The sequence below is a fragment of the Apodemus sylvaticus genome, chromosome 5, assembly GCF_947179515.1.
Source record: "Apodemus sylvaticus chromosome 5, mApoSyl1.1, whole genome shotgun sequence".
Lineage (NCBI taxonomy): Eukaryota > Metazoa > Chordata > Mammalia > Rodentia > Muridae > Apodemus > Apodemus sylvaticus.
Genome location: NC_067476.1, coordinates 160,595,267 through 160,608,945, shown reverse-complemented (window position 1 = coordinate 160,608,945; position 13,679 = coordinate 160,595,267). Strand labels below are relative to the sequence as shown.

Sequence of the window (13,679 nt, the reverse complement as noted above, 5' to 3'; positions counted from 1 at the left end):
GGGGCCATGCTTACATCAAAGGAGAAGCAGAGACAAGAAAGAGATCATGGGAGCTGGCCCCATCAATTTTGGTTTTTTCAATCACCTTAGGGAGAAACAAAATTAGGTGTGGTCTCTGTGAGAAGACAGATGCCCAGGGAGGGCCTCAGTCTTTGATCAAATCCCAAATATCAGAAAGGCATCGAGAATGGAAGGCCGTGTTCCCATTCCTTCTGAGTGTACGGCTCAGTCCATTTTCCTTCCCCTCACAGAGTTAGCCCCCTGCTCTTCTTCTCTCTGTGCTGAGAGAGAGGCCTTGGGAAAACCAGCACACTGAAACTTCTTCCAAACAATATGAGTGGAAGAGTGGGGGCAATATTCTTTAAAGTGGGGGCGGTGGGGACTGAGACAAAGATAAAGAATAGAAGTCAACCAAAGTCAGCTGCGCCAGGCTCTGGGTGGGTCACGTGGTCTTGAACTTGAAGGCTGTGAGTGTTGCTTAAAAGTTGAGGCAGGAGTTGCAAAGCAAGAATGACAACGGGGGAGCTGGATCCCAGCTCTGAGAGGATCCTACAAAGTCACTGTGTGTAGATGGACCCCATTTTTAGAGAATACAACAAAGTCACTGTGCAACCTCACACCAGCTCTAGAAAGCTTCTCTTTTGTGCCGTGAAACTGGAGGCAGAGCAGTTTCTTACCCTGGGAGCTCTTGGTTAGATTCACCCTAACTGCAACCAGTCCCGTTTAAAAGCACTTTCAAACCAAAAAACTTGGTAAGCTCACAAGCTTGTAAATGAACCCAAAACTTTAGGTGGGAAAAAAGAGAGGGTCAAAAATGAATATGGCTTCAGAAAAAAATCTTCATCTCAGCCTGGGGAGGCAGCCTTTTGATAAGGTGCTAACCCTGCAAGCAAAAGCAACTTAATTTAGTCCCAGAACCTATGTTAAAAAAAAACAAAGAGGAGAGGAGAGAAGAGGGGAGGGGAGAGGGGTGAGAAGAGAGAGGAGAGGGGAGAGGGAGAAAGAGGAGAGGTGATGAAAAGGGGTGAGAGAAGAGGAGAGGGGAAGAGAGGGAAGGGGGAGGAGGGAAGGAAAGGGAAGGAGGGGGAGGGGAAGGAAGGACAGGAAAGGGGAGGAGAGGGAAGAGAGGAGGGGAGAGGGGAGGGAAGAAAGGAGGGGAAAGAGGAGGGGAAGAGAGGAGATCTTGACATGGTAGTAACTGCTAATAATACCAGAACTAATGAGGCAGGGGTAGGGGTGGTGGAGACATGGTGGAGACACAGATATCTGATCTTCAGGGCCCATTGGCCAACTCCAGGCCAGTGAGACACTCCATATGAGCAAACAAGGTAGACACACACACACACACACACACACACACACACACACACGTCATACCTAACAAGCAAAGTTATAAACTTATTTTTAGACCTTTCCTTTCCCTTTCATAAAAGAGCCAAAATCAATCTGAGAACCACTTATGACGTACGCATAAAAGACTCCGAAGCATGGAAACAAATCCATCCCTCTAGGACAGCAAAACTGCCCATCTGACAAAGGTTCTTGCCACCATGCCTGAGAGAACCCTAGAACCTATGCAGTGGAAGGAGAGAAATGTCTCCTACACATTGTCCTCTGACGTCCACATGTACACTGAGGCACAAGCGATACCCCCACCCTGCCCTCACAAATAAATGTGATTTTTTAAAAAAGTCTGATCTTACCCCAAAAGATTTTGCCTCAACGCCCACCAATGGAGTTCATTCTATGATTTGAGAGGCACGTGGGAAAGAAATGTGGAACAGGCCTTCTCCTTGGTACAAGAATGTAAACAACACAGCATTTTCCCCTAAGGGAGGGGCTGGCAGGTGTGGAGAGCTAATCTTGGAGACTATAAAGAGAAACTAAAGGCTTATGGAAAAAAGAACACATACTTAGGCCTTCCCAGAGAAAAAGAAGACAAGCATGAGGAATTTGAGGCTGCTCCCAGACTCCTCTCTTGAGGATGGTTTTGGGCAGGGCTGAGGCTCCGTGGCTCACCTGAACTCCCAAAGACCCCTAAGTAGAGTCAACCACATACACAAGACAACCCCTCCTCAAACTGCCTCCTGGAAGCCAGAGGGTGTTCTTACAACACACGCAGAGAACACTGCTAACAGAGGAGACTCTGACTGAGGTTGCGTAGAGGTGGTCAAAAGACACCCATTGGTAAGCCATGGCAGATGAGGTTTTATTGGGGGACTTGTCCTGGTTTTAAAAACACGTGCGTCATAAATTCAGCCCAGAAAAGGAATACACGGCTTGGGGGCTTACAACTAGCACAATGGTCTTGAAGTCAAATAGCTTACACTGTCTGCATGAATGAGGACGGAGGATAATGAGAAAATTGTGTACAAGTCTACCGAGGAATGCGGTCTGGAGGCCGGAGAGTGCAGTGGGGGGAGCTTCTGGGAGCACTTGGCATTGCCCACTACATGCCTGCTTGTCACTTCAAGAAGTTTCGACTTCTTTTAAAGCATATATTAGTGGAGGTTACCCAAGCCACTTGTCCGCTACAGAGGAAAACAGGGGTGAGCACTTTCTCACAAGAACATCCTCTAACCCCCATGCAAGCTGCAAATCATTGTCAAGCATACTTCATTATTGCAGAAGTTCCATCCATGAAAGAAATCCATACCCGGGCTCTAAAAAATACAAGGTGGAGAGGGTGTGAGGTGGGCGACTGCGTGAGGTGGATCGTGAAATGTAGTCTTTCATGCACACCCTGCTTGTGGGATCGCGGCGCACGAGTGTCTTTCTCAACCAGAATGCTTTGATGTCCTCCTCATCCATATCAAAGAGAATAGGCAATTAACCCTTTCCTTTCAGCACACTAGCTCTTAGAAAGAAGGAAATGGGATGTGGCCCTTCATGGTGGACATCTCCCATTCCCTCAGTCAGCCAGCCACGGTGTCCCGCTGGGGCGGCCACATCCTGCGCAGGCAATGAGCTCATCAGAGCCAGCTGTCCAGGTGGACAGAAGAAAGAGAGAAATCAAAAGCACTGATTTCAGAGACGCCAGGGAGTCAGGTTGCCCTGCAGGTGGGAACCGGTTTCCTGTCTCAAAAGAGGCAATCAGCTAAGTGTTGGAATAACAGCCTAGAAATCCACCTCGCTGGAAGAAGAACCCCAGGCGGCCTGGGCAGGTATGAGCAAGACATCTCCAGCTGACCAGCGTGAGGGAGAGAAATCAGATTTGGAACTCTCTACAGGGAGAGCTGTACCAGAGAAGATGAGAGATGCTGTTCTCCCCTCTGTGCTGCTGTAGGAAGCGTTGCCAACAAAATATGGATGCCTGGTCCATGGGAGTTGCAGGCATATAACCGTTCATTGTGAACATGGGTATATGCTATGTAACACTTGGAACAGGTTTATGTTAAGAAATATTAATGTTGGCTCCACGGTAAAGAACACTTGATTCTTTGCAGAAGACCTGGGCTTCATTCTCAGAATCCACATGGTAGCTCACAACTCTCTATAACCCCACTTCCCAGACAACCAGTCCCCTCTCCTGACCTCCACGGGCAGCAGGAGTGAATGTGTGCACAGACACACATGCTGGCAAAAAACAAATAAATCTAAAAATCAATTTTAACTGGTGTCTGGCTTTTTTTTTTTTTTTTTTTTTTTTGCTAGACTTGACTAACTTACATTAGGATGGAGGGCAGGGACACAGGTCAGAAGGAACTCTTTCTGAAGACTGAGTTGGACCGACAACCATTGCTCTCACCCCAGCTCTAGGCTCTGTATCACTGGGAGATTGTTAATCTGGGGCTGGCTGTGGGGTACCCTGTTAACTTTGAATGAGCACTAATTACCAATAAATATGCCTTTATTTAAGTGGGCACTTTATAAATACCCCTAGGTAGGGAAGTCCTTGATGGTCCTCAAAAGAAAATAGATTATAGAAAAGGCATTAAGAGACTCAAATAAATCTTGTTGAGAGGCAGAAAGCAATGTGGGGTGGGTGTGGTGCACGGCCAGCACAGTCCTCATGTCCTTTCTCAGGGTGGCTTGTATGTGAGCATGTGTATGCGTGCATGTATGTGAGTGTGCATGTGTGAGTGTGTGTGTGTGTGTGTGTGTATGAGAGAGTGCATTGTGTGTGTGTATGTGCGCGCGCACGTATTTAAGAACAGCATGAAAAACAACCTTCAAAAAGTTCATTTTGAGAAATGATTACTACATCTGATCTAAAAAAAAAAAAAAAACATTTCTGCTCTGCCCACTATTGGAGAACCCAAGGCTATCCATTTTCTCCCGAGATGGCCCCCTAACCACCAGGAGGGTATTAAATAGAGCCTATTACTTTGAAGGTACTTTCGAGTGCAGAGCTCGAACCAACCTCCCCTAAACACCAGGGAAGGAAGAGAGAGCCCCGATAGCGGGGTGGGAATAATAACCATTAAAAGGCACATTAGGGAGAAACAAGCCTGAAGGTTCTGAACAAAGCAGCCAAGCTCCAGTAATTGCAGGTTCGAGGACGTTTTTCTACACAAGAGTTTTGTTATGCTCCTAACTTTCCCCTCAAGATCTTTAAAATGAAAGAGAAAAACAAGAAGAAAAAAAGCGAAGCGCCTATTCTTAAACTAGGGTGGAACAAAAGAATAAAATAAAAGCTGCAAAACTTTTGTAGTGGAATGTGTCCACCCCGTGAGCTTCAGAGGAAGGCTAGCGCAGGCCTCCCCCCACCAGAGACATCTTTGTTCATCATCTGAAGTCAAGGGCCTTGTAAGAAAAGTCACCATACTCACAAGAAGGCAAGGCTTGGCCCTCTAGGAGAAAGATCTTTGAGGGAATCTTTTCTTCCAGCTGGGCCTGGTGGCTCCCATCTGTAATCCCCATCTCAGCAGTCAGGGTGCTGAGACAAGATTGCTGTGAGTTCTAGGCCAGCCTGCTCTACATACTGAGTTCCCAGGACTCAGAAGACTACTTCTCAGAGCAAACCAAGACCAGCAAACCAAGACCCTTCCTTGCTCCTGTCTTCTTTCGTGTCAGGAGAAGGGACAAGGGAGAAGAAAAATGTAACATAAAGTAGATTATAGCCAGGGGCAGACAGACTTGGATAATCATCTTGTGGTTGCATATATACAGAAATGGGTGCAATCAAGTCATGGCAACTTCTTTAGAGGGACACTGGGTAGGCCCAGAAGGAGGGATGAGTCTCTAAGGATACCAAACAGACTCAGAAAGCCACAATAGGTTGATGGTAAATGACAGGTAATTAATTGACCATTGGCCAGAATGGGAAAAGTGGGTATTCTGTATTCAGTAACCTAACCCTGACGCCTGCCTGAGTCATTTGAAACTATAGTATACAAATTCAACTTTCAAAAGCCCCGTCTTTAAAAAAGATTAGTCTATTTGCTTCCAAACTATGTCTTCCCTCCTTATGAAGACCCAAGGCTATCCATCTTCCTGCAGTAAACATCACTGGCCCCTGCTTGCTGGGAAAGAATCAGTTCATGAACTGCTATTAGGGTGTTTATTTGAGGGAGAAAGCTGTATCCACCTTCTAATAAATAAGGAGCGAGGAGACGGGAGCTGATGAAATTGTACGGGGCAAATAATAAAATTTTAAAGTAGGTTTTTGCACAGCAATGTACCCTATGGTTCTTTATGTTTTATAGACATCATCTCCTCTCTGATTATAGGCTTGGGGTATATTTTCTCAGTGAGGGTTTTAATGTGGTTCATATCAAATATTTTCCAGGAAAATATACGTAATTTACTTCTCCAGTCACAGTTTGGGTTGGTAAAGACTGTGGTGACCTCAGCTTCACATTGTAGCTCTGAAAAAGTGAGCATGGAACCCGCTGTAGGAATACCAAGTAGCTCTTCTGTCAGAGGAAACAGGGATGGGGTGCACAGTAGACTCCCAAGGATGAAAGGCAAAGTGTGACTCTGAAAGAGCTGTGGGGAGGAGAGAAGGTGTGGGGAGGAGAGAATGTATGGGGAAGAGAGAAGGGCCCTGGCACTGGATGTTTCTAGGAGCCAAAAGAAAAAGTCAGAGTTTTTAAAGATAAGCAGCCTGACCATGAAGAACCCAACAAGTATGATCTTGGCCAGGCAGTTGGGCACAATAATCTCTGAGTTGGTGAAATGGCTTTCCTCTCTTGGGCCTTCCTTTCCTAGTCTCCGATGGACCATGTCTAATCATGAGGAAAACATCAGACAAACTTAGACAGATGGTCATCCTACGAGATCCCCAACACTCCTCCAGAAGTCAGTACACTAGCAGTCTAGCCAAGAGAAGCCCAGAGAGGCGGCTGTATGTCATGTGGTATTCCAGATGGGATCCTGTAACAAGAAAAGGACTTTGAAGTTTCTTCATGATCGTGGGTTCGTAGAATGCCGCATCTGTCCCAGCACTGTGTTCAAGGCAGATGTTTACGATAAGGGAGACCAAGTAAACAGAACTTCACAGCGTCTCTCTCAAAGTGTATTTAAAGTTGAAAAACAGCCCAGGGCCCTAAATGTTCTTTGCAGGCCTATACAAACCCCTTTCTCTTGGGAGAGAAGTTGAAAGTAGAGGATTCTAAGCATCTCAGAACACGGACTCTTAAAGAGCCTTCTAGAAGCCCACATTGTTTCCTTGTTCTCTTCTGAGATGGGATCTCAATTTGTCACTCTGTCCCTGATGGAATTTGAATAAGCATGCATTTGCTTTTTGTCTTCATCTTTAGGCATCTTTAGCAATCTTGAGACATTGTACTGTTAGGACTAACTAGCTGATTACCCCCTACACACATGCGCAGAAAGAGAGAGAGAGAGAGAGAGAGAGAGAGAGAGAGAGAGAGAGAGAGAGAGAGAGAGAAATATGTAGGACTTCCATTCAAAAGCAACAAGAGTTTCAGGGCTGGGAAGAAGATTTCACTGACCAAGTCCTTCCCTTGCACACAGGAGGACCTAAGGTGGAGCTCTACCACCCCTGTGAAAAAGCTAGGCTAGGCACGGTGACTACTCCCAGCACTAGATGATGGGAACAGGAAGAGCCCTGGTCTAGGTCAAAAGCAGTCTTACCTACTTGGACATCTCCAGGCCAGTGGGAGACGGTTTCTGAAGAGCAAGATCAAATGTGATCTTTGGTTTTCATATTCTCACAAGTGCACCTTCATGCACACACACACACACACACACACACACACACACACACACAGTCAGCAACAATCCAACAAACCTAGTGAAAGCCTTGGACCTACCCCTGTGAGACAGCTAAGGTAGAAGGAATTGGTTGCTTATGCTGCTCTGATGCCAGCAATGTCAATCAACAGAACAGAAAGTGCAAGAGGTGTCCAGAGAGCACATGGTCTCCAGGCAGAATGCCCCCTCCAGCCACTGTCATACACCACAGGGGGGAGCAAATTTACCTCTATTTTTTTCAGAAGTTGGGGGTGGGGTTGTAGCTTCACAAGTATCTTTCCTAATTTAAGTTGTCGTCAGCAACAAACACAAATGATTAGAGTTGTGGTTTCTGATTCACAAGATTGAAAGGGCTCCAGAATGTCCTTTAAAGGTCTTCCCTTGATGACTGCCACACATGCAGAATTCAGCAGACACATGAGAAGACATGACTGTGGCCAACGTCCACGCACAGGTGGAGGTTCTTGTGTGTGTGTGTGTGTGTGTGTGATCCTTGCTGGCCTTGTAGCTTGCTTCAACAACCTATGTGACAAACACAGTCTAAGGAAGGGTTGGCCTTGGCTCTCAGGGCAAGGGTCCAGTCCATCACAGCAGATGAGTCTCGGTGGCAGGAGCATGAGGCAGTTGGTCACACCGCCACAGGCAAGAAGCAGAGAGGGACGAATGAATGGCAGAGCTGAGCTCACTGGCTCCTTTTCATTCCGTCTGTCTCCACCCATGGATTGGTGCTATCCACGTGAAGGGTAGACCTTCCCATCTCAGCTAAGCAGGTCTGGAGATTTGGGTCCTAGATCCCAACTCTCATATCCAAAGCCAGAGTGGAAAGCAGTGAGCAGACACTGGGAATTTCTTTTTTATTCTTCAAATGTGACCCATATTGCTGATAACCTGACGTCTTTTCCCTCCAGCTCATCAGCAGCTACTAGATTGCTCGGTCTCAGGCAGCACAGTTCTCCACACAGGTGCCAATTAGAAGCAATCAAGGGCTGAGGGGGGCTCAGAGGGCAAAGGCGCTTGCCACCAAGAATAAAGACTGGAGGTTCATCCTCGGAGTCGACATGGTGGAACACAAGAGCTCAGTCCTGAAAGTTGTCCCCTGACTACTGAATGTGGGCACACACACATACCCACACACACACACACACACAGGTAATTGTAATTTTTTAAAGGCAGTCAAATGAACTTACTGGATGTAAACTAACCAATCTCCAAAAATTTTATTTCCAGGATCCCAAATCCAATCTCTTCATAAAGCCACCCCCCCCTTTATCACAACTTGAAGATTCTGGGGGAGACTCGTTCCAGGGTATATTGAGAGTTTAGATTCTGAGGGAGCCAAGGGCTGAGGTGGGCTCCATGGAGTAAACATATTCAGACCAGCACTAAAGAAATCTTGTTTTCAGATTATTCTGCAGGCACTGTGCCCTCCCACGTGTGAGGGAGAGAGGTAATCATGGGCTAGGCCCCTCTCTCCTCATCAACTATAATCATGCTGCAAACCCTGATCATTTTTGTTCTTTCAAAGTCCACTTTATGTCAGCATGTATCCATCGGGGCTTGCTGTTGTTTCCTTCCTCCTTTTAAAGAAGCCGTTTCCTTTAAAGGCTGACCGTGAAGGTATTTTGAAGAGTATCTGACTATGAGCCCTAGGACAACAGGCCCCATGCTGGGATGGGACTCATGGCCTCTTCCACCCTTGCATGTCCTTGTTGATGGTGGTGGTGGGGAGGGTCTCCTCCTGGAGCTCCCTCAGTGTGTAGACATCAACAGGCTCTCCCTGAGTGGTGGGTGAACGGGGGCTGGGAAGCAGAAGAAACCATGAATAAATGATAGGACTGTTTCTGGAGTTTTGGCAGACGCTCATGCCTCGTTCCCTGGAAACAATAGCAAGGCGTTTCTCTGTTGTGCTGACCAGATGATCTTCAGGGGATGGAAGCGGGACACGGCAGCTTGGTGGGAACGACAAGACCAACCGTCGTGGTCGTTTGGAGACAGAGGAGAGACTTTACTTCTTGGGGTGCAGGAGGGGAGACAGATGGTGAAAGAGGAAAGGCAGAGGAGGGGAAGTGGAAGGGGCCCAAGCTCATGAACAGTGTGGAGCATTCAACAACAAAACTCTTAAAGGGATGTCAGAGAAACAGAGCCAAGTTCCTGAAGAGAACTTCAAAGACGACCCCTTTCTGTCTCTCCAGTCACTGTCTCCAGGAGTGCTACAATGAGTAAAACTTTTCTGTACTCAGAAAGACAGGAGGCCCAGGACTTAACAGTTCTGGCCAAGGAGACGGGAGGTAAACTGGATGTGAACCTGACTGCTAGGTACTAACGAGTCAACTCTATCTAGAAAACAGTACTAAACAAGCTCCTTCTACGGAAACAAATGGAGACTCTTTAGACTGCCTGCTTGCATTTTGACTTGTGTGGCAGACCTCTGCATGGTCCCCTCCTGATCTCCCTCCTTGGCACTGGAAGGATCCACTTGCCAGCGGGTGTGAAGGACTACTGGGCTGAAACAGGTTTTCTCCACTTTATCTGCAGCTGAGCATGGCTAGCCCGTTTTGGTCCAGCCTAGGCGACATGACAGGAAGTTGTGCACAATTTACAAGAAATGCCTCTCACAGGAGAATGCCTGCCCTCTCCTTTCCCCTTCCCATTCGCAAGAGCACCAACCTAACAGCAGGAGCAACCGCAGTCATTCTGTGGTGTGAAAAAAGATCAGAGAGCTAAGAAGAAGGTCCGGTCCTCAGCACACCACAGAGTCCCAAACCAGGCCTAGGCCATTCACACCCCAGTGCTTATTTGTGAGAGAAACAAAACTTCCTAAACACATTGTGCTTTTGGTTTTTATGAGAGAAGCTCAGATGTTGTCATATTTAATTACACAGTGATGCAACACAGTAAAAGCTCTGCTGTTTGCCTGCTCCCCAAACACCATGTCCTCCGTCTGTGCTTGGTGAATATGCTCTGTCTGATGATACCCAAATATCAAGCCCTTATCATCATCCCATCATATCTGTAGATTATCTGGACCAGTAACCAGCAAACAATAGTCTGAAGGCCAAATCTGATCTGCTTGTTTTAGTAAATAAAGTTTTATTGGCACACAGGCGCACGGTTCACGGCTAGATGCTTCCTCCAGCAGTGCTGTTGAGTGCTTGCCGTGCAGATTATGGGGCTTACAAACTCAAAAATCACTGCGGCTTGGTCTTCACAGAGGAAGTTTGCCAATGCTTGATCCAAGTGACAACATGCAAAGGTTTAGTGAACTCTCTTTTTCCTTTAAACAATGTACAAATGTGAGTTCATGTGCAGACAAAGGTCAACCTTGGGTGTCATTCCTCAGAAACATACACCTTGGTCACACATGAGTGTTGTCATTACACAGTCTCCACGCTTTCCCTGTTGCCTTCCCATGCACTCCCTTGCAGACACATGACTTCTTCTTAGCTATCTATATATTAGTACATAGATAGACCTATGGATTACAATATACTACTGAGTCTAACTAGTGTTGCTCATATGTCATTAGAACTTATCACATAGACCAGACTGGCTGGGTAGTGGGTCCCAGGGCTCCATCTGCCTCCTCCTCCTCCCTGCTGATGTTACAGTCCCATGCCACCACACCCGACCTTTTTACATGGCTTCTGGGGATCAAACTCAGGTCCTGGTGCTTCTGTAGTAAACACTTTACCTACTGAGTTAACTCTAGGTTCTAAATGATATTATTTACACTGAGGCTTTGTGTCCCTGCCTTAAATAAAAGCCTTCTGAGATCAAGGCAGAGTTATCTTTTTACTTTCTCCTCTCCCTTTCTTGCCAACAAAAACAGGAAGCTGTTTGGAACTCCCTAGAACCCTGTTCTGGACTCTGAAGCCAGGTGTCCCCCTGACCAGATCCAGACAGTAGCTGAGGTGGGGATTGCCAGAGGTGCTACAGAAAGCTGTAATCTCTATGAGGCTGAACTGTTTTCTGTTTGCCTTGTTGGCCAAGGATGGCCAGGTAACTTCTGAGGCTCATCTTCTTCCATCTTCCACACAAACGTGGGAGCCTCAGGGGTGCCCCAGGGACCTTGCTACCCACAGGAAGCCATAGCACAGGTTAGCAGAGGAAGCCCGGGTACTGGTGGGATCACCAGTACCCATGTTCTCATCTTTAGAGTCTCAGTAAAGCACCAGTAATTTTGTCAAAGAAGGAGGAGGAGGAGAAGGAGAAGGAGGAGGAGAAGGAGAAGGAGGAGGAGAAGGAGAAGGAAGAGGAAAAGGAGGAGGAGGAGAAGGAGGAGGAGGAGAAGGAGAAGGAGAAGGAGAAGGAGGAGGAGAAGGAGAAGGAAGAGGAAAAGGAGGAGGAGGAGGAGGAGAAGGAGGAGGAGGAGGAGAAGAAAGAAGAAGAAGAAGAAGAAGAAGAAGAAGAAGAAGAAGAAGAAGAAGAAGAAGAAGAAGAAGAAGAAGAAGAAGAAGAAGAGAAGAAGAAAAGGAAAAGAAGAAGAAGAACAACAACAACAATAACAACAAGTAGAAGAACAAGAAGATCAAGAAGAAGAACAACAACAAGAAGCTGGTGAGATGGCTCGGTGGTTAGAGCACTTGCTGCTCTTCCAGAGGACCCAAGTTCAGTTCCTAGTACTCACATCAAGGCTCCCAATGACCTATAACTCCAGCTTCATCTGATCTGATGCCTTCCTCTGGCCTTTGTGGGTAACTATGCTCCTGTGCACATACCCCACACACATACCCATAAAAATAAAAACAAATTTGGAAAACAAAAAGTTTAAAGGTGATGTTGATAGGGCTCATTTCCATGATCAGTCTATAGTAAATGTTCCATGGACATTATCTAAGAGGACCCCAGATTTGACCTTTATTAAGGCATTCAAGACAATAGAAACTGGTGACACCAAGACTAATCAGTAAACAGCACTTAACTGTTAAAATAAAAATACTCATAACAAGGCTGGCATAGCTGTTGGTAAAGTTCTTAGTATATAATCTTAGTGTATACGCATAAGAATTAATCTCCAGAACCCATGAGCAAGCCCTGGCGGGGGGAGGTGTGGGGAAGCAGAAACACGCCCCCAAAGGTCACTGACCAGCCAGTATGGCTCTGTTAGCAAGGTCAAGTGATTGACCCTGTCCTAAAAGTTAAGGAGGAGACTATGAGGAAGACACCTGACATCAACCTCTGCTCCACCCCCCCCCACACACACAGTAGATTTTTTTTTTATACATGATGTTTTGATTATATTTCCCCTCCCCCTACTCCTCTCAGGTCCTCCCCACCTTCCCTCTTCCCAGATCCACCTCCTTTCTGCCTCTCCTTAGAAAACAAACAGATATGTCAGGAGTGACAATACAATAGAGTAAGATAAAACAATCAAATCAGAAAGTACAAAACAACCAAACAAGAAAAAATTTAAAGCAAAAGCACACGAAACCTATATAGACACAGAGGTACACGGGTTGCCATACCCAGGAATCCTATAAACACAAAATCAGAAGCCATAATATACACACAAAGGATCGGTAAGGTCTTAAAAAATAAAAAAGTACTGACTTAACAAAGAACTCTAAAGATGACATTGACTTTATTTTGTGTTGGCCATCTACTGCAGGACATGGAACCAACCCTTAAGAGTGGTTTGTATCCCCACTGAGACTTCCTGGGAGAAAACTAATTTTCATTTGCAATTGATTATCCATTGGAACTAGCTTCTTGGTTCAGGATGGGACCGTGTGCCCATCTCTCCTTTCATCTCTAGGACCCCATCTGGTGCAGACCCACACAGGGTGTTCCTACAGTGCCTGTGAGTTCATGTGTGCACCAGCCCTGTGGACACATGCATTCTTAATGAAAGTTAAAAATGGATGACTATTTAAAACAACACATAGAAGCAAAATTGACCCTAGACAGCTATGTACAGGATACTGTTTATGTGGTAGGTCTTCTGTTTGTATCAGAATGAACTGAGCCGTCTTGCCTCATGTCTAAGTCCCATCTGACTCTCCAGACATGGCACTGAGCCTCTCATAGCACCAAGACCAAGGTCTCTCTACAAAACAAAAGATTTCCCCTAGTAAAGTTATCCTCAGAAAGGAGGGCATGACCAAATTCACACAGTCTTCCATTTAATAGGGGACTGGCTCCTCAGTCACCCAATGGTTCATACTGGTTGGAGGGTAACACATGTTCTGCAGGAAGTAAGTGTCATCCATTTTGGTGTTGACTCTGTTGGGTTCTACAGTCTCTTGCCAGTGAACTGCAACCATTTGTCAGTCCCACCACCATGAAGGACAACCTACAGCCCACAGTGTCCCAAGTCAGGATGTGTGGTAGGTAAGTTAGGAAGTCAGTGCATTTTGGGTGCCGGATGCTCCCTACTTAGCCATGGACATATCAGGACACGGCCCCATCCTGAGCAGAGGAACACGAGGCCTTCGCGTTGAATCACAAAGTGCTACTCAGAAAAACACATTAGCCTGATATGACGCCAATGGATGCTGGTTTGGTTTATTCAGAGACAT

General features: G+C 46.3%; 1 protein-coding gene across 2 annotated transcripts in view; it reads right to left on the bottom strand.

The window, feature by feature from the left end:
• Positions 1-13,679, bottom strand: part of Znf831 (zinc finger protein 831) — an 88,631-nt gene that overhangs the window by 14,567 nt on the left and 60,385 nt on the right. Inside the window, exon 6 of one of the 2 annotated variants that reach the window (XM_052184480.1) lies at positions 8,377-8,960. The exons of the other annotated variant lie outside the window; for it this stretch is intronic. Within the exon in view, the coding sequence (XP_052040440.1) occupies positions 8,911-8,960 (50 nt within the window). The 3' untranslated portion in view covers positions 8,377-8,910. Of the gene's footprint in view, positions 1-8,376; positions 8,961-13,679 lie in introns of those variants that run through there. 2 annotated transcript variants of the gene reach the window in all.